This window comes from Amborella trichopoda, chromosome 11 (assembly GCF_054954075.1).
Source record: "Amborella trichopoda isolate Santa Cruz 75 chromosome 11, AtrichopodaSantaCruz75HAP2 v2.0, whole genome shotgun sequence".
NCBI classification, from domain to species: domain Eukaryota; kingdom Viridiplantae; phylum Streptophyta; class Magnoliopsida; order Amborellales; family Amborellaceae; genus Amborella; species Amborella trichopoda.
The window spans coordinates 5741031-5762882 of record NC_142346.1 but is presented as its reverse complement, the minus strand read 5'-3'; the positions used below and the strand labels follow the sequence as shown (position 1 = coordinate 5762882).

At 36.9% G+C, this 21852-nt stretch overlaps 1 protein-coding gene across 8 annotated transcripts in view; it reads left to right on the top strand.

Moving 5' to 3' along the window:
- Positions 1-4438: 4438 nt before the first annotated feature.
- The window catches only part of LOC18444293 (Tetratricopeptide repeat (TPR)-like superfamily protein), a 39940-nt gene continuing 22526 nt past the window's right edge, over positions 4439-21852 (top strand). For 4 of the 8 annotated variants that reach the window (XR_016044095.1, XR_016044096.1, XR_016044098.1 and 1 more), the window contains exons 1-10: positions 4439-4760; positions 13929-14150; positions 14513-14707; positions 14962-15066; positions 15278-15440; positions 17932-18049; positions 18160-18222; positions 18487-18567; positions 18695-18789; positions 18897-19047. Coding sequence is in view for 3 of the 8 variants with exons in the window: in XM_006854469.4 (XP_006854531.2) it covers positions 13967-14150; positions 14513-14707; positions 14962-15066; positions 15278-15440; positions 17932-18049; positions 18160-18222; positions 18487-18567; positions 18695-18789; positions 18897-19047 (1155 nt within the window). In the remaining 5 variants the exon portion in view is untranslated. Of the gene's footprint in view, positions 4837-13928; positions 14151-14512; positions 14708-14961; positions 15067-15277; positions 15441-17931; positions 18050-18159; positions 18223-18486; positions 18568-18694; positions 18790-18896; positions 19048-21852 lie in introns of those variants that run through there. The other 4 variants (XR_016044097.1, XM_020673677.2, XM_020673676.2 and 1 more) reach the window with 3 other exon arrangements.

Below are 21852 nucleotides of genomic sequence, written 5' to 3'. Positions count from 1 at the left end.
ATTAATGTTGATGCATGAAATAAATTCCATTATGTTTGTGCTAGTTGTCGGTTGGGGAAAAATTGTAACTTCTATTCAGTAGTACTAATAAGACCTCTACAAAACCTTTTTTTAAGATTCATTCAGATTTGTGGGGCCCTGCTCCAATTTTTATATGAGTAATCACTTTTATGTAGTGTTTTTGGATGATTATACTCGTTTTACTTAGATTTATCATTTGAAAATAACATTTGAAATTTTCTGTGCATTTTTTAAATTTCATCGTATGGTTGAAAGGACATTTGAAAAACAAATTCAAAATTTTCAAAGTGAAGGAGGTGGTGAGTTTGCTAAAAAGGAATTCATTGCTCATCTTACTGATAATGGAATTATGCAACATATATCATATTCGAGAACCGCTGAATAAAATAGAATAGTTGAAAAGAAATAATGAAATATTATAGAAATGGGTCTTATAATGATGTTTCATGTAGGAATTTCTAAATGGTTTTGAAGTTTCGAATACAACAGTCTTTGTAATAAACAATATTATATCCACCAATTAGCAAATAGATTCAACATATTCTTTGTTTTTTGGCTACCTACCAAACTATTTTTCACTCCGGGTTTTTGGGTGTCGATTGGTTCTGTACCTTTGAGACTATGTCGTAGATAATTCTTTGTTCTCTTCCATGTGTAATTTTTGGTTCCAGTATTCAACATAACGGTTACAAATATTTGCATCTACCTACAACGTGGGTTTGTATATATAGACATTGTATTTGATGAAAATATTTTTTCATATGATAATCTAAATTCTTAAAAATAGATTAAGTTGTACTTCCATGAGATAAAATAGAATTGGCCCCATGCATGCATGCTTTTTTAAAAAATTATTATCATCCATGTTGTACTTCCATGAGATCAAATAACATATGTTCATTTTTATTTAGTGCAATATTGTTCGAAATCAATGGAATGGACCCCATACATACACACTATGTTTTGTTCTAAAAATAGATTAAGTTGCTAGTTTATTGTCCTATACATTCAACATATATTCAAAATATATAGTGATATTACATAATAAGAAAGAGATCATAACTCTAGAAATCACTCATATTTTATTTGTTGTATGATTTATTGAATTACTGTTCCATGCATATTCAACATTTGTAGTATAACTATGCAATAACATGAAATGGGTCGTAATCCTAGAAACCATTTAATTTGTAAGAGTTCTTTAAACAAAGATTAACATAAAGATTCACGTTCCCGTGCTCATATGAGATTGATGCAAAAGGCAGATCAGCATATGCAATACGAATAGTCTCAAAATTCAGAAACTAATATTTCACAATGCGTTTCTAAACCAGTAACATTGATCAATCAATAGCAACATAATATACTTCCAAATCAGTAAATAAAATAACTAACCATTGTCGTTCCACACAAAATTTTCTCACATAATTTCTAGAGAGACAAAACCTCTAAACTTCATTATCCTGCTTTCATTTCAGATACACCATTGACAAATACTATTCCTTCATCATCCAACCAAATCTTTAATGACAATATCCCTTACCATTCCGAGGGAAAAGATTTTTTGCATAGAGGATATAGATAATGGAATATATCCATTAGCTTATGATAATACATTATATAATAGTGACAATGACAATGGTATGAACTCAAAATCATTGTCGTTCTACACAATTTTTTCTCGCATAATTTTTAGGGAAAGGAAACCTCTAAACTTCATTATCCAACTTTTATTTCAAAATGGCAAGCTTTCTATGCTTCCCCTATAACATAAAACTTATATACTTCCCCTAACCAACCATTCTGAATGGATGGCTAAGATTGCCTCAATCACAATGTCACGTCTCTACACAATTTTATTTTTAATTTTTTTTTATAAACTATTTTGATACCAAATTTTTGACGTTCAATCCTCTATTAAACTCTCACTATCAAAAAATATAAAAACGATATTTCCAATAAAATAAAATACCCAAAATACCCTTGAAAGATTTAAGGGGTATTTTAGTCATTATATTTTATTAAAAATTTATTTTAAATATTTTTTATAGGTGCACCCCAATGTGAAGATACAGTGTACCAAATTTCATATTTATACATTTTTTTATAAAAAAAGTTAAAAATAAAATACTTTGAGACATCAAATCTAAGATCAAATGGTAAGTGGCGCTCTTGATCAAAATTGGAGGGCTGGATGGTAGGGAAAGCATAAATCTTCTATGCTGTAGGGGAAGTATAGAAACCTTTCCTTGTTTCAAATACACCATTGACAAATATTGTTCCTTCATCATCAAACCAATTCTCCAATGGCAATATCCCTTACCACTCAGACAATGATAATTTACTTCCTATGTGCAACACACGTAATCTAGCTAGTGAAAGTAAAATGATTTTAAATGTAATTATTTTCTTGAAAGTAAAAATGGTCCAAAGATTACAGAAGTGATTTGTTGTTTGAGCACGTATATTATGCTCCCTCATAAGTATGGTTTACTGCTACTATCTCTTAGTTACATGACCTACTTGGGGGATTTTCTCAATCTAAAATTTGGGTAACCACATTAAACCACTAGATGATTATTTAAAAAACAATTGAAATTAGAGTTTTTTAACACTTAGATCTCAGCCACTAAAATGTGGATTGGTGTTACATTAATTTTTTCAAGTTTTAGGGAGTCACTTACAAAATATTTTTAATTGAGGTTAATCTATGTGTTAAAGAAGTCGTATCTCCAAATTTTGGGGTCCTAAAACTAATCCTAAGTGAGATTTACTTGAGGGAGTAAATGAACAGTATACTCCCGAAGGAGTAGAATATCCTTTGGCTCTTGTTTTGATAAGATAGTTTCCTTTTTCTTTTGTTGGGACTTGGAAGTTGGGAGTGGGGAGCGGTCGATTATGAAAAAGAGAAATTGTTTACTTACCACACTGATGAGGCCAGTATTTTCACATAGGTTCCTCCCTCGTGACAAATTCCATTAAGGCCTAGGGAGTGCGTATGCTCTTAACCCCCCATTGACTTCGAATTTTTTTCGTGATTGATTGAGAAGCAAGAGAAGAACATGGTGTGTTCGATAACTTTATATGTAGTTTCATTGGGAAAATTTTAACTGCTAACTTTCTTGAAATTGGGAGGAAAGTGAAAATTGGTTATCTGAAAGATGAGAACTAGTTTGATAACTTGTTGTGCTGTTATTTTCACCTGTTTGGTATTAAGAAAGTCGGAAACTCCATGTTTTAACTGATCATTGTGTATTTCATTGAATTGATGCGCAAAATAAATATTTTGAACAAGATGTTCTTGCCACAATCCATCTCATGCATTTCTTATAGCTACGTATAGTTAAGGATGACATTTGTTTCAATATCTATGTACCTTGAGAGAGGAAGACACTCAACAATAATTAAAATTTCGACCATACAAGTACACTAAAAAATATGCATATGTATCAGTATAAAAAGGTTACCACAAACGTCTTATGAAATACATACATATACGAGGGAGAGAGAGGGGGAGAGACAAAGTAAATTACTTATAAGCTAAAGACACCTAACCTACTAAACATGACAATATTCCGGTTCAACTAGAGGCAAAGCTTATGAACATGTATGGAGGACATCATAACCTAATACAATTCCACAACTTGTGAAATGAAACATGCCTCTGACTTCAAGAGCACAATTCATTTGAAATTGCAACAAAACCAAGATCAAATAATGCTATAATTGTCGTATTGTATTCAATATCAAAATGAAATTCTTAAATAATAGGTTCATATTTCAACCACTATAGAAAAATTTAACAACATGCTAGGATTAACTGTTTCTAATTGTACAAAGTCTTATAAAAAATAAAAATAAAAACCAACAAACCCAGTAAGAAAACAACCAACAGTGAACCGTGGTTTACACAACTTAAATCCATTATAGAAACACAACGAAAACCCTGCAAGGACAGAAAGTGTTAAACTCATATAACCAGCAAGAAGAAAAATAAAACCACATAACATCTTCTCTTCTTTGTTATTAAATCATATAGCGGTGAGGAACCAACAATGACGTTACAATACAAAAAGGAAATTGTTTCATGCGGGCTGGACCGCATTTCTACAATATGCGGTCCAAAGGTATAAAGCATCCATCTTAAAGATGGATGCAAGTAGGTGGTCCATCTAAAAAGAAGTATAACTAACGTTCCAAATGTTTTCTTAATGTAAATAATATTTTTAATTTTAATTGTAATTTTAATTTCTTCATATTCATGATCTCCATGTTAAAGATTATATATTCTCTAAAAATTAAAATCAAATTATATTTTAAAAATATATTTATTGCCAAACCCGTATTTCTACAGTATAATTTGATTGTTTAGAGCCTCGGCTCTATATAAACTTTTTCGATTGGAAAGGAGGAATCCAAATCAGATCTGAAATCTCTTGTGTGTGTTTGATAACCGCGAAAACCTGAGCTTAATAAAACTAGGCAAAGTGGGAACTTACCTCTTCCCGTTTCCACTGTTCCCGTGGGTAAAGTGGTAGCGCATAGGGAACCCTGTGCTGCCACTTTCTGGGAAAATTAGAACTCAACGAGGCGAGCCCTAAGACACTAAAACTGGCCCACCGAAGCTCTCAAGCCATTCGGCCCACAGAAGCTCAACGCTGCAACTCCTCTTCTTTTCGCCTCACGCCTATTGCCCTCGTCGTTCCCATTGCTGCAAAGAGCGCTCAGAGAAAGCTACAGTGAGTTACAGGTTTTTATTTTTTTAAGAGCTCAAGGAAGATAAATGTATATTTACAACAGTGAGACCATAAACAAGTGGGTATTGACAAACCCTAGATTCATTCTCAATTATAGTTGTAATTCTTAGATGTTTGGGCGTGCTAGTGGTGCTTTAGAATGCATAATTAGAGCTTATTCTTCACCTGAGAAATTGGGTACATGCGAGATTATGGAGTCAATCGTTAATTGATTTAGTCAATGTGGATCTGGTACAAAGCCAGTGGTTTTTGATGTGTTTATTGATGCATATGTTAAGATAGTTATGTTTGAAGAAGATTCAAGTGCTTTATTTCAATGAAAAATATCAGATTTAGACCTAATCTGCGATGCCCCAACTTGAGTTCGTGCTTTGCTTGAAAAGAATAATAAGTGGGTGCGTTCAGAAGGTCTATAATGGCCAGTTTCAGGGTGAATTGTCAAAATTTCATTTTCTGTGAGAGCCCATATTTTCATTCTTTGAATAATTATCGTTAGTATATCTTGAGCATTGTAGAAGTCATTTAAATACTATATTTTCAATCTTGTAACATTCTATTTAGGAGAGTTCTTCCGGTGAAGGATGTTTGGAGACATGGAGCACAATTAATTTGGGTAATTTTGGTGGTATTGTTTGGGATTTACAATTTTCTGAAATCTTCTGGTGAAGGATGTTTGGAGACATGGAGCACAATTAATTTGGATAATTTTGGTGGTATTGTTTGGGATTTACAATTTTCTGAAATTCTTCATGTTTTAAAAGCTATTTCTTGTAATTTTTTGCGAGTAATTTTGAGGAGACTAATTGAGTGAGGGAGGGAGGGACCCAGGTGCAAAAGAGATTTGTTTTTTGAGATGGAGTGGAGGGGATGTGTTGGGAGGGAGGGAGGGAGGGACCCAGGTGCAAAAGAGATTTTTTTTTTGAGATGGAGTGGAGGGGATGTGTAGGGAGGGAGGGACCCAGGTGCAAAAGAGATTTTTTTTTGAGATGGAGTGGAGGGGATGTGTACGAAATGTCGTACCTTGTAAAACCCTATTTATGGGTCATTGCAAAGCTGGTTCTCTATTTGAAGCTTTTGAATTGAAGAAGAAAATGGCTCAAAAAGGGTTAATTGCTGATGGGTATGCTTAGGGTGATTGTAGTGCATGTCTATGCAAGGGGGAAAAGGACTCAAGAAGCAAAACTGGTTATCGCCCTAAAGCTCAGGAATGGTCTAAAGCCTGACTGTTATATTCAGGATAGTTAGCTTGATGGTTTAGTAAAGTAGAAGAAATTGAAGAGGCTTTTATTGTAAAAAATAAGATGGTGGCCTCTGGTATTCAGTATAGTGCCATCACATATAACATACTTATTCGAGAGATGTGCATAAAGGGTATGGTGAAGCTGATAAGCTCTAGATGAGATGATAAGGATAAGTTGTGCCCTAGATTCCATGGCTTATACTTCAGTTGGTGATGAGGGAAAACGAAACAACATCTAGGAAAAAAAATATTCAAGAAAGAGAGGAAAAGTACAACTTGTGGGAGAATGTGCTCAACTACTAAAGCCAAATTTGAACTATTTTGAAACTTTAAAATGAGTATTACATATCTCAATGCTTGGCATGCCACAATTTTATAATTGTGTGTTTTCCCCAAAAGAAAGGGATGGTATAGCATCCACATGATGTGGATGCTTGAAGGTGCAGAAGCACCTTTCAACAATTTAAATTGAACCTAGCATCATCTGATGGCCCCAAATAGTTCCTTTTATATATTTATTTATATGTAAATGATATTTGTCTAAAATTGAGATGTAGATGTATTTTTACATGATGCATCAAATAAAGATGATAAAATATATTTTAAACAAAAAAATTGATTAGAATACCCCTGATATCTAAAACTTGGGGTGTAGATGTATTTTTATATAGTGCACCAATATAAATGATAAAAGATATTATGAACAAAAAAATTGATCTAAATGCTGTTGAATTTTTCAAATAAATATTGTTTTTAAGTAAACAATGAAAAATGAAACTATTTTGTGGCTGTTGGATGTGGCCATGATTAATTTGAACCATTGGTGGGGTGGAGAAGCATCCTTCCACCATCCACATGATGTCGACGGGAGACTTTTCCCAAAAAATAAAGGAAAAAAACCAACATCATTTCTATAACAAATTTAGAGATTTTTTCCCACCTCCCTAGACACCCATACAACTTCATCGGCAAGTTATGACTTCTATCAACTCCCCTCACAACGCTACTTCCAACCTATTTAATTCTACCACATTTCCCACATTTCATACTCATCTATGCATTAACTTTCTTTGCAATATATTTACAATTAAATTATATAGAAACCAATAGTCAATGCTAGAAGTTACATGCCCACATGCGGAGCTGGACTTGGTGGGACGCCACCAACTGCCCATGCCAAAGATTGTCATGCCCATATTGTGCCTACATCAGTCTCCCTAGTTTGAAACAATCCACCTAGACTTTGTATTGGAAACCATAATATTCAGTCAAATCTATATTGACGGTAGGGTGAGTGTGGATGTTCAGCAACATCTCGATCTTGTAGGAGTTGTCATTAATTTTCTCCAACATGTGGCAGGGTCCAACATTCGTCTCCTTGAGCTTGTTGTAAGTGACTACTAGAAACCTCTATTTCTTTAGATACGCTCACACGAAGTCTCTTTCTATGAAAACCAGCTTTCAATGACTTGTGCCCGCCATTTTCTTGTACTTAGTATTATTGGCCTTGGGCTCTCTACGATCTTCTTCATGAATCCTCACCATAGACTCAGTAAGGTATTGGAATGCTTTCTTTGCCTGGACTGTATTTGGCAAAGGGATAAAGTCGAGATAGTGTGTAGGGACTTGTGCATATACCACCTCAAAGGGAGTCTTGTCGGTCGAACAGTTCACCATTGAGTTGTAAGCAAACTCGGCTTGTGGTAGGACGATGTCCCACTATTTAATGTCTCTTCCTTGACAAGTATTGGAGCAGGTTGCCAAATGTCCTGTTTATCAAAAAAAAATTGTTCTGTACTTTTGTTAGCCACTTTTGTTTGACCATCTGTTTGAGGATTATGAGTATAATGCAATTAATCCCAAGATGTTTACACAAAGCCCACTAAAAGTGGCTAAGAAACTTATGTCTTGGTCCAAATTAATATTTATAGGGCTGCCATGGTGCTTAACCACATCTCAGAAAATCGGTCAACGACCACAGAGATGGCGTCCATGCCCCCTCATTAGGTCCTTTACAAGGTTTTAAAAAGTGTCTATCCAGATCGACATTACTTGATCCGGATCGGTAATAAGGGGAACTGTTCCAGTTCCCCTAATATATTGGGAACCCGTCGGTACTCTCTAAGAACCGGCCGATTCACTAACAAATCAAGAACCAACCGGTTCTATCACAAGAGAATCGGCCAATTCACTTTCGAATCTGGCCATTTTTTATTTTAAATTATTATTTTTTATTTACTTGGCCCCACCGTGCTAGTGCATGGGGTGCCTTTGGTCATGCGGTCTTGCCATTCACTTTACAAGCTTTTCACACCAAAAGGTTATCAACTTATTTAAAGTTTTTTGGGTCCTTTGTTATTATATCCCCTATGTGGAATTAAGCCATCCCAACTTCTCACTTACGCGAAGCTTCGTTCTCTTTTTGGAGGTAAACTTTTCAATACAATAAAATACTGATGTGGGATTAAATGACCTATTATCTTTCACCTTTAATCATCATCGTCAAAGCCTTTTCCCAACTTATTAGGGTCGGCTACACGAATCCTGGTCTACCAATATGCTCTATTAAAGGTTATACCCTTAGTAAGGCTATAAGTGCCCATTTATTTTCTAACTCTTCCATCTATGTCCTTTTGGGCCTTCCTTTTATCCTTTTTGAGCCTTCCACTTGAACTAACTCTCACCTTCTAACAGGTGCTGCACTGGGTCTGCGTCACGCATGGCCAACCTACCTAAGTCTACTCTATCTCATCTTATCGCCTATTTGTTCCACATGTAATTTTTTCCTAATGTATTTATTTCGAATTCTATCCCTTTTTGTCTTGTCACTCATCCATGTCAACATCCTCATCTCCATTATGCTCATTCTATCGGTATATTGTTTCTTGACCGCTCAACATTCTATCCCATAGAGCAAAGATGGTCTCACAGTTGTCTTATAGAACTTGCCGTTTAGCTTCATTGGTATGCGGCGATCACATAAAATTCCGGTTGCATATCTCCTCTTCACCCACCCAACTATAATTCTATGTGTGACATCTTCCTCAATCTCTCCATTTTCCTGAATTATCGACACAAGATATCGGAAAGGCGCTCCTTTTGGTATTTATTTGCATTAATCTTAACTACTTCATCGTTTATATTTCTATTAATACTAAACTTGTATTCCATACTCTGTCTTAGTTCAGCTAATTTTGAAACATTTAGATTCTAGAGCATCCCTTCAAAGTTTTAATTTTATGTTGACGCTGTTTTGGGTCTCATCAATCAAAACTATGTCATCTGCGAACAACATGCACCACGGTACCGTATCTTCTAAGTGCCTAGTTAAGTCGTCCATAACTAAGACAAAGAGGTATGAGCTTAACGTCGACCCTTGATGTAGACCTATTGTCACTAAAAACTCACTCATCTTAGCGTTCCATTAGGGGTGGCAATTGACTCTAACCCAACCCATACCGGTCGGGTATACCCGACATGGGTCCGGGTATGGGTCCAAGTTTTGGACCCACAGGTAGGGTTCGGGTCCAATAAAGGATACTTGGATAGTCTTGGGTCCAAGTACGGGTCCTGCTATGCTCGACTTGGCGGGTACCTGGACTTGAATTTTTAGTTTACCCAAAGGCCAAAGCTCCAATCATAAAATCGTTTCAATACTTTTTGTCTTCCCTTGTTCCCCTAATGGCCAAACCCCATCGCCATCCTCCCTCTTTGCAATTCTCCCTCTCTCAGTTTCTTGGAGACATAGCTCTCTCTCTCTCTGCATCTTGAATGTCCCTCTCTCTCTCTCTTTAATCACCCACCCCTCAAAAATTAGTTCTCTGTTGTTCATCATTGTAGGCTACAAAAAAGAAAGCTCATAGTGAGGGTGGCAATGGACCCGGCGGGATAGACCCAAGACCTGACGGGTACGGGCATGGGTCCCACTTTTGGACCCAACATGTTGGATCTAGGTCCAAAACTGGCTGGACCCGGACCCAGATCTGACCCATTGCCACCCTTATGCTCCATCGTACATATATCTCACCAAGTCGTTGTAGTGTCTAGAGACTCCTTTCTTTTCCAACACCCACTAAATCAAATCTCAAGTTACTCTATCATAAGATTTCTCTAGATCAACCTCCCTAAACTTCTCAATCAGTTGTCTAAGTAGGAAAATAGCCTCGGTCACAACCTCCCTAGCATAAAAACGAATTGGTTTTCTGATACACTCATTTCATGTCTTAGTCGTTGGTCAATCACTCTCTTCTAGAGCTTTGTAGTGTGTCTCATAAGTTTGATCCCTTCATAGTTCGCACAATTCTATATGTCTCCCTTGTTTTTGTAAATAGGTACCTCAATACTTTTTCTCCATTCGTTTGACATTCTCTTTGTTCTCAACACCATACTGAACAACTTGGTCTGCCAGTCAATGCCAATCTCCCCCATACACTTCCAAACCTCTATCGGGATACCATATGGTCCTAAAGCCTTTTTTTTTCATCCTTTTTAAAGCGTCTTTCACTTCTGATATCTTAATCCTACGAATGTATCTATTACCTCTGCCCTCATTTATGCCAATGGTTTGTTCTACTGCTATGTTCCCATTGATCTCTCACCTTTTATATCTTTTTAATTAAAGGTGAGAGATAATAGGTTTTTGGGTTATCTTTTTCTTATTTAAAGGACCCAAAACCCTTTAAATGACCCAATATCTCTCACCTTTAACAAGAACTTTGTTTTTTCTTATTAAAGGTGAAAGAAATTAGGTTGCGCTAAAATTAAATGCAGTTTTCCACTAAATCTGGGCTTATCAAGTAGAACGCTAGAATTCACGTTTTTCATTAAGAACATAGGATAGCTTTTAGAACTTAAATCAAAAGAAATGACAATTTTTTTGTTTTGGGGGAGTCAATGGGGAGAGGGCTCCTATCCTTGGTAGGAATTCAGCCTAGGATGTAGCATTGCAAATTGTCAAGTGCTACCAATCAAGCGCTACCAATTAAGCCGGGGCTCTTGTCTTGAAATGGCGGAATTAATTATAAACTATTGCATATCATTTCCTAGTTTTAATGATGTTTCTTGCAAAATTACTTAAGAGGCCTAAGACTTTTTAAGTCATTTTAAAGAATAAATAGGGTGCTTTAGTTATGATCTTGGACATAAATCAATGGGCTTAGGGTGCAGATTGGGTGGTGAAGGACTGTTTTCTCGAGATAGGACCTAAAATACACAATCTCTCTAGTTCTTTTCCATTTTTTTGGCAGCTTGTTCTTTTCCATTTAATTTGCATTCCTATACATCAAGAAAAATACTTTTTTCCTTATGCAACATTCTCATGCATATTAAAGTAGAACAAGTTGGGGACTAGGTTACCACCCAATTTTTTTTTTTAACTAAAGAGGCAAATATTTTCAATATCAATATGCGAAATCAATGGAGAGCAAGTGAGGCCAACATTTTCAAGCAAATAATGAGTTATAAATTTAATACGAATAGAAACGAAAACGACACCACTAAAGAGATAAATTAAATACAACACCTCTAGAGAGATGAAACATTAATAAAAATATGAATAAATAAACAATTGATTTAATAAATTAATTTCTCAAGAAAAGAGAAAAAGTAAAAAATGAGAAGACAAGACTCCTTATCTTTACGACCATTAGTGACACTAGAGATTATAAAAACACAAAAAAATATGAGTTAGAGTGCATTTTAAACTACATTTTGACTATGAAATGAATGTAATGGTCAACAAACACTTAGACATGATATGGGTTCTCATTATTTTCGTATTTTCAGTGAAACAATAGAAATCCATAATGCAATACCCCCATTTTTTTTTTTGTAAACTTAAAATACTGGATTTTTGATAAACTTTAATGTTTTTTTGAATTTTTTTAGGCTGAAACCAGCCAATCCGGATGGCCGATCCGCCGATCCGACCTGCTTTTTTGGATGGATGATCCGTGCCGCTGATCTGTTTTTTAAAACCTTGGTCCTTGGCTAGCCAAGAACAGAATCTATGCTTATATATTCCCATGTGATTTAGGGACGGTAAGGGGAGTGTACAAACATGTATTTTATGCGTGTCTTTTGCAAATTTGACACGTATGGCATGCCTCATTAGGTGGTTCACGTCTTGGTTATTTTTGGGGAAGTACTTGTCTTCCACCAAGGAACTAGTTTATCATGGCCAAAATGCCTTCCCCAAACCTTTGGCATGCAGTTCTTCAATGAGAGACTGTCAAAGAGGGCTATTAGGAATGCACAAAGGTGTTCGTTAAAGAAAATCCATCATGGAGTAAGAAGCTTCATGTTCTGCCCTCCTTCTATGATCTCCACACCTCTCCAAAATCTGGATCATCTTGGTTTAACTCCATCTCCTCAAACCCAAGGATGTGCGCACTCATGGTGTTTTGGAGTACAACGTGCTGACAAAATGTGTCCACCACTTGATTGAGTCGCCTGCTTTTTGTGTCTTAACATGGAACTGCACTCTTGAAAGAAGCCATCCATTTAGCTTGTCTTTAACTAAGGCTTCCTTGGTTGTTTATATACTTGAGTGCCTCATGGTCCAAGTTCAATGTGAACACTCTCTGGATGAGATAATACTGCCAATGCCCAAGGGCGATGGGGTGTCCTTGGAGTGAGCACTCAACTGATGTCAATAAGCGAAGCATCACAGTCAAGCTCGCACTTTCTCGAAGTCGGACAGTGTGACCACCACATGTGCTGTCAATAGCTTTTATTTGATAAGCTGAAAGCTCTTTCTGACATGCCTCTTTGTAGGCACTCAGTTAAGGGTGTTGCAATGGTGCTGAAATTTAAAACACCGATAAAAGAGGCTAGTCCATGAAACTCCGTACCTCGTGGATGGTTAGGGGCATTGGCTAATCTTGGATCATCTTAATTTTGTTTTCATCTACCCGAACACTTGAAGAGGTCAAACAAGCCTAGAACATACTTCTTGAGGTGAATGTAAAGCTTTTCAACTCCTAGTATGGTTAAACTGCCCTTAAATTATCAACATGATCTTTTTGGTTTTGGGTATAGACAAGGATGTCATCAAAATAAATAACGACAAATTTACCAATGAAGGGTTGAAACACTTGATTCATTACTCTCATGAAGGTATTCGGTGCATTGCTGAGGCCGACTGACATGACTAGCTATTTTAACAATCCTTCACATGTTTTTAATGCTATTTTCCACTTGTCATTGGGCTTGATTCAGATTTGGTGGTCTCCACTTATTAGGTGAATTTTGGAAAACACTTGGGCGCATCCCAACTTGTCTAGCACATTCGCCACGAACCATTCTTCTTTGGGGTCAACAAGGCTTGCACCATAGAAGAACTCATGCTTTCTTGGATGAACCCTTTTTCGAGTAGGTCCCTGACTTGTCGGTATAGCTCCACTTGCTCTTTCTAGAATCCTAGGGATTCCCAGAAATTCCTAGAGAAAGTGCAAGAAAGTTATCAAACGAGGAAAGTGCAAGAAAGTTATCAAATGGGGCCTTAATATTTTGGGTTTTCATGTACTTTTTTATGTGTTTTATTGCTCAAAGCTTAATCGAATGCAAAGCCAAAATTTCAGTTAAATTTGGCTATTATTAACTCAAAATTGGTAGTTATAGATTTACTTGGCATGTGCATATGAATCTATGCATTGAATTATCATCATATTGCCTGTAAAAAACTATTTGCAATGATGTGTTTATGTATATTGGATTTTTCAGTTATTTATTTACTAAGAAGGTAGAATTTCATCAGAACAATATTTATTACAGTTTTAACTGGTGGGTGATGTTCTTTTAACTTGAATTTATTTGGTTCTTAATCAATCGCTCTCGCTCTCTGTCTCATCATGGTAATTTGAGTTTAATTGGCTCACGGTTAAATTTGTGTGTGTGCTTTGTCTTTGTAGGAGAACAATAGCAAAGTGTTCGTCTAAATTGGGGTACAATGTCTGGACCACCAGAAGAGAAGTTAGATGGGACTAATTCTCTATTGGATAGAATGCTATTGGATGAGATAGCCCCTGTTGTCATGGTGCTTCGAACCCAACTTGTGGAAGAAGCATGTCAAAAGAACAACTTGACTCTTATTCAGATGCTACAACCATTTTCAGTTTTCGGAAATATTGATGGTGAGCAGCTCTCATGAATCTGCTTTTCAGTAATTTGAAAAAAGGCTTATATTTTTAATGATGTCTTGTGTCTACATATCTGTCATAAATCTCTCTCATAAGCACATACATACACATTGTATTTATTTCTTGTGGTTAATGTTGGTGGGATAATGTGACTTGATTCTCTATATACCATTTCATCTGCTTGTAAATATCACAGCTATAATATAAAAGTTTGGCTATTTATATGGGTGTTTTAATCTTGCTTGGATATCTCCATTAGTACTATTGAACTAGTAGAATAATTTCCTAGGACAATTAAATGATTCATTTGGAATTTCAAAAAATTAAATGATTCATTTGGTGCTTAAAATTTTCAGTTCCAGTACGTACTGTGAATGATCAGCCCTATCGTCTACGAACTTTCAAATTACGTATGGTTTATGCTTCTGACATCTGTCAACCGAATATTGAGGATTCAGAAAAGCATTTGAAGAAGGTTGTCAGTGATGCAAACGAGAAGGCTTTAAATGACATTCAAGATGATTCTCCAAAACTTGAAATGACAGTACCAAGTAAAGTCAACTTTCTTTTTTCCTTTTCGAAACAATCTAGCAAGTTTGTGTGACTAAATTGATGTGTCTAATTGGCATTTGATTTGAAAAGTCTAATTTGGACTTTCAACCCATCCGAATGTTCTCTGTCTTTCTCTCTTTCTCTTATAGATGAAATTCTCGACTGTTAAGAGGATCTCTTAGTGTCTGATTAAGCTACTTTTATTATCTCACATAGTAATACTTTTTTCTGCCCTTTTCACTTTATGGTGCAGTGGCAGATCCAGAATATATGTCACCATGGTTTCGGGTCTTCAATAAGGCACTTTTACATACTGTATCCTTTTCAGACCATGAAGCTTTTGATCACCCAGTAGCCTGTAAGTTGTGGAATTTCTTTAATATAATACTTTCTTTGTGAAACTACATCGTTTCTATGCACTCTTTTACATTTTTGTAGTTCTTTTGATAATTCTCATGATTATCTTGATATCTGATCAATTTGAATATGAGCAAATGAGAAGATCAATCTGCTGTTTTAGCTTCTTACCCCTTGCGATTAATATATGTCTTTCTTTAATTGTTTGACAGGCTTAATTGTAGTCTCTACTAAGGATGAACAGCCAATCAACAAATTTGTAGACCTTTTCAATACTGACCAGTTACCTTCATTGCTAAATGATGGTGCAATGGATCCGAAAATACTGAAGTATTATTTGTTAATACATGACAGTCAGGATGGTAGTTCAAATAGGTACCATCTGTCTGTCTTCCGATTTTCAGTTGGGTTGCTTTACACTTAAATTTGGTCTTTGGTTCTTTTTACTCAATTTGGCTTATTTATTTTAATGATCTTCTGGTGTGTCCATCATGACTTCTTCATTCTTATATGTCATTTATAGGATATGTGTAAATCAGTCAGACATCAAATACAAAGGCACTACTCAGTAACCATGCATATGTTTTTAACTGGGACAACGCTGTGATTGCAAATATATGAGATGTTGTCCATGTTTCTATATTTTGTGTATATTAGTGATTAATTTTGTAGCACATGTATTTTAATTTTTCCTACATACGGTGATAGACTCTGTCTTTTCGGATAATATTCCTAAGCTTCATTTGAGGGTAAAAAAAAGGTGGCTGTTACTATGCATATTCATTCGGACACCTGGAGCCACAAAGGGATGTTGAGATCATATTGTTAAGATGCTGCAAAATTTGCTAATACAAGCAGATGGGCAGCTGCTGGTTGTCATTACTTCAGCACAAACATTAGCTGATCATTTTCTTTCTTTCATGACTGGAATTCCCTGGGGTATTATTGGTTTGTTAGTTTATCTCACTTCTGCTGATTGGGCTTTCGAAAACATCAAAAGAATCAGATTCAACCACTAAAAAAAAGAAACGACAATCCATAACTCAAACATTGGGGTGTTCCTAAACTGGAGAGAACAAATTCGGCCGCTGATTCTCTCAGAATAGATGGAGCTTCGACAACCAACCTCATGATCATAAGGCCTCATGCTTAAGAGGATCCTTATCACATTTTTGCATCAATTTTTACAAAGCACCCATACACTTTGGCTCCGTTTGATTTCCAGGTCAAATTGCAATTTGGGCTTACCTGAAAATTTATCTCCAATTTGACCTCAAGGGACATTTGGTTTCAAATTGGAATTAATACCCAATTGTAATTGGGCCCCCAACTTTATTTATTTATTTTGAGCCTCTACAAGTTGTTTAATGAAAAATTCAATTAGGCTCTCCCTTTCTCTCTCTTTCTCTCTCTCTAGCACAACACCATGTCCACCGCAGCCACCACCACCACTGTTGCCATCTCTCTCTACCACCACATCATGACCACGACCATCACCACCACCACCACCACCAGCACCACCACCATTGTCACCACCACCAACACCAACCAACATCACCACCACAACCATCTAGCCACCCCTACCCCACCACCTGCAATGCCACCACCCCTAGACCACTAGTACTGGTGCCAAGTCACCGCTATACCACCACCACCACAGCCACAGCCACTATCACTACTGCCTAGCCACGGTCACCACCACCTCCACCATGACATCCACTTTGCTACGACCTCCACCACCACTACCACCGCACAACAGCCACTGTCACCACTGCACCACCACCACTGCTACCACCGCCACCACCACCAGTGCAAAAGCAGCACTACTGTAAGACCACCACCGCCTAGTCACCTTTACCCCACCAGCTTCACCACCACTAGCACACCACCTCGACAACCACTATCACTGCCATCACTGTGCCACATTCACTGTTGCATCACCACTAACACCGCTGCCACGATCAGCGCAACGGCGCTGCCAGCACCACCACCACCACCACCACCACCACCACCACCACCACCACCACCACCACCACCACCACCACCACCACGCCACTGCCTAGTCTCCACTAGACCACCACCACCACCACCACCACCACCACCACTACCACCACAACTACAAACAGTGCCTTTGTATACTGATTGGTCACAATCTGTATATCTGTTTACTTTTCATTTAATAGAAAAAGTCATTTCATTGAGGAAAGAAAAAAAAAAAGAAAGGAAAAAATTTGGGAGGTCCCCTTTGCAAGACTCTGAAATTATTGGTGCATATTAATTCATTTGGATGCAGTATTAGTGCATTGGAATATATGAAACTCCAAGGTATCATGATCAATGCATACACATTTTTCAATTATGATAGGGTACTTATAAGTTTCCCACCTAGGGGAAATTGGAAATCGCTCTTCATAATATCTGTAAGCATTTGATAAAATGTGACATGTGCCATGTCATCCCATCCCCCCAACCCCCAACCAAAAAACAGTACCCCTTGATGGAGGTCATTTTCTCTCTGACAGAGGTAGTTAAAGACCAAAGAATACCAGGTAAATGATGGAAAGGCTGGGTTCTGTAATAGATATAAGATTCCGATAAACGTGTAGGTTGGGCAGATTTCTCTTTTAAGATTTTAACATCTCTTTTCTATGGAAACTTAGGTCTGAATGATAATGAAATTGCATACTTGTCTAGTAAACAGATGGCATGGGTTTATTACCAATTTTAGATTTTTGTATGTGTGGGATTTCCATGATTTTCTAGGTAACATATTATTATTTCGTAGTTGAACTCCATGAAGACCTTTTGCTAATATTTAGTTCTTTAATAAATGTCTGTGTACTCATTTTTCAATATTTTTCCGCAGGGCGAATGAGCTTTTAGCAGAAATGAGGAGTACATTTGGCCCAAATGACTGTAGAATGTTGTGCATCAATTCATACAAGGAAGGGGATGAGCAAAGAAATGACAATCCGTGGAGTCGTGTAAGTTTTGTCATAATGGATTGAAGTTGTGTTTGATAAACTCTGTTGTTTCGAGCAATGCATCGATGCATAGTTTTTATTGTTGATTCACTATAATTGTCTTATCTCAGGTAGCTGATACCTCTGGGGGGCAAGACATTGGCTGTTTTCTTAACATTGATGATGTTGATGAGGTAATTCTTGGTAATTTATGAAACTTTCTTGCTCCTTTTTCGTTGTTAGTAAGCAAAATCTGTATTTTTTTCTATGTCCTTTCATTTACCATGAGTTTTTGATAACTTGCTTTTGATGGTTTGGTTCTTCTTTTCTTGATAAGATCATAATTCGGGGCTCAGTTTAACGTTCTTTAATCATGCATTGGTACAGGCTATCTTTTTAAAATAGTATTAGTATCGAGCAACGAAAAAGCTAATTTGATACGCTTTCTTGTAAAGTAGATAAAAGATCTGATGCTGGATCTCTCTTCCAAACACATCATCCCTTACATGGAACAGAAAATACGCTCACTCAATCAGCAGGTATAATCTATTTATTGGTCATTTTGTCTGTTAATGTCACCTAAATAGTTCTTGATTTCTTCATGATAACAGTACTATCCTTTTGAGTTTTTTTTTTTCCTTATTTGTTTTTGAGGTATTTCTGTAGGTTTCTACAACGAGGAAGGGATTTAGAAACCAAATAAAGAACTTGTGGTGGAGGAAAGGGAAAGAAGACACTGCTGATGCCCTGAATGGCCCTATGTAAGATTGTTTCAGAAATATCCTGTATTCTCTTGGATATGGTCAATAATCATGACTTTTCTTTCGTGGTGTCATTCTAAATTGAGTTTTTAAAATCCTTGCTTTAGGTATACTTTTAGTTCTATAGAGTCGCAAATCAGAGTCTTGGGCGACTATGCCTTCATTTTGAGAGATTATGAGCTTTCTTTGTCAAGTTATCGGTTGCTTTCCACTGATTATAAGCTTGACAAGGCATGGAGGCGTTATGCTGGTGCACAGGTACTTTGCCATTTTGCAGTCATCTAATTCATATTTTTAGGCATTGATGATGATTTCTTATAAGATGCAAATTCAATCCATATCTACTTTGAAATGCTGCCCTACTAAAAAAGATCGAAATCATCTATTTACTAATGCCATGTGATCACCTACCCAATCTATCCTTGTAAGATGTTTTGGTCAGTGTTACCTAGACGCCTTGCTTTTGACTTGGTATCGCGCGACACTTTTAGATCCATGACTGACACTTACCGTACGTTTCGGATGGTGTCATTACTTTGTAGTACATATCAGCACTTGCCGTGGCTCACATTGTAGAGTGAACATTAGTACTTTCATACCCTGAAGTTAGGGTCGAATCTTGGCGAACAAACATTTTTGAGTTCGATTAAATTTTTTTTTTAATTTTACAATAATAAGAAGCAATTTAAGTGTCAACTCATGACCTTCGAACGCCAAACTTCAAGCATAAAGGGCGGTCCTATCTGCCACTGTGGGTCACATCGTTGTGAGATGTGCTGATGTTTTGTTACATACTTCTTAGAGTGTCATTTAATGTATAAAATTTGAAGCATAATTCATGAGGATCGAACTCTGAGCTTCAAGTATGAGGGGTGTTCCACTATGTTGCTGTGAACGTTGTAGGATTTTTTTTTTTTGTTTATAAAAAAAAAAAAACACCGTAGGCTTTTTTTTTTTGTGTAGATCAGCGATGAAAGGATTCCCTACCTGTAATAAGAATGAAACTTAGGACATCATGTTCTCCACCACCTTGATCACCTATGCCTTGAGTTCATTCCTAATGCTATAGGTTTGATAGTAAAATATTCACAATTTTATTATATCATCATCATCATCCAAGCTTTATTCCAATTACTTGGGGTCAACTATATGGATCTTGTTCCTCCATTTTTCTCTATGAAGGGCCCCCTCAGTAAGACCAATGTTCTAAAAAACGGTCAGCCAGGTGCCCAAGACAGCTTTGGCTGCACGCCTAGACATGGGAGCCCCATTTTGGGCGGCTGTACCTGGCGCCTCGGGGCGTGGGCCTTTTTTATAGTGTGAGCACCCTAACATAACTCTATGGAGTATACATGCGTAGTTCAAGAGAGTAATGAAAGATCACCCAAGTTGAAGGTAATGAGGTGAGGATGTTGTTGTAATGGAGGAATTATGGCGTGTAAACTATAATGGAAAGGCTAAGAAAATAGAAAGAAGATGGTACCGATGATTAGCTTAGAAGATGTGGACTAGACAGCTTGAGATTTTGCACCATCACTATAATCAAGAAGCTTTACCAAAAGGGGAATGGAAATATGGTTTAATGAAGAATGGGAAGGCACTCTAGAGTTGGGCGTGGAGCTCTCTCTCACGTCTCTCTATCTTTCTAGGTTGGTTCAAGTGTGTGGAGATTGGAGTTGAGTAAGGGTTTATATAGATTTGTGGTAGAGAGATATTTTTGAGTGAGTAAATCCTAGCCCTTGATGGTAGAAAGATATTTTTAAGTGAGTAAATCCTAGCCCTTGATGCTATTCATTTATGACATATAAGCGTGTTATGATCTTAGCCACACGTCTATGCCTAGCCATCAAGATCAATGAATGTGATTTGCACACTATTATCACTTCATAAATCCTAGATTAGCCATTTTATTAAATTGTCCTTGTCCCATAAAATTTTTCTTTGTGTACCCTTTGATCATTCCATAATTGTCTATAAAACTTTATGGAAATAATAGTATATCATAAGGAGGGGAGAGAACATAGCATGTCGCAACAAAAGCTTGATTCGAGCCATCAGCAAAACACAACCGTCTGTTCCAAAAACAAAAGCCCTTGAGCACCCCAGGACGGGAGTGGGGGGCGGCCCTACACGCAGGCAGCAGCAGCACCGGCTCTACGAAGGGGCCATGAACTCGTAAATGAAGATAAGATCCGAGGCTTGGGTTGTTGAGCAAAAAGGCAATCCAAGTTGGGGCATGCCCTTATGGTCATTTGAAAAAGATGTTCCAACTAGGATAATATCCCATAGATTAGCCAATCACAATGTATCATTCCATGAACTGCACTTGGGCTTAGCCAATGTGATAATGCCCCATAAAAAGCCACTTTAAACTTTCATTTTCTCTCATGGATTAGGGTTCAAGCCAAAATATCATGGCTAGCCTTAACCCTTGGCACATGCTATCTAATTCACGTGTGTCAAATTCCTATGTGACAAAATACTATAATTTAAGTTATAAAACAAACTTTTATAAAAAAGACTATATAACTAAAATGAACAAATTACAAAATTCTGAAAGACAACAAGGTCCCCTTATGTTGACATCATGCGGATGTCAGCAACAAGAGGGGCCATGGGGTTGCTATGTGGCCACCTTATGACCACTTGGGTGCCCCGTGGACCCCCACTAGGTGTCCTTGTTTGCAATTACCCCCAAACAATTTATAAAATGACATATTTTTGGCACCAAATTTGTTTTTAAAAAAATCTTAAAACTTCCCAAAAATTATCTGAATGATTCTCCACTATAAATACACATTTTTTCATCAAAATAAAATGGGGCAATTGGTAAATGAGATCTCTAAGCTTAGATCTAGTTATCAGAGTACTCCACTAGGCTAGTTTGGAATAGTGGTCCACTTATCTCCGAATGACCAAACGAGCCTATGCTCCATAGTCTATGACAAAGACGTATAACCCGGCTTCATCAAAGTCATCCCAATCAAGCTTTCTATTACCCAGTTCATAGTGGATTACAGGTGCCCCCTAGGGATATAAAATTGCTAGCATACAAGGGTCCTC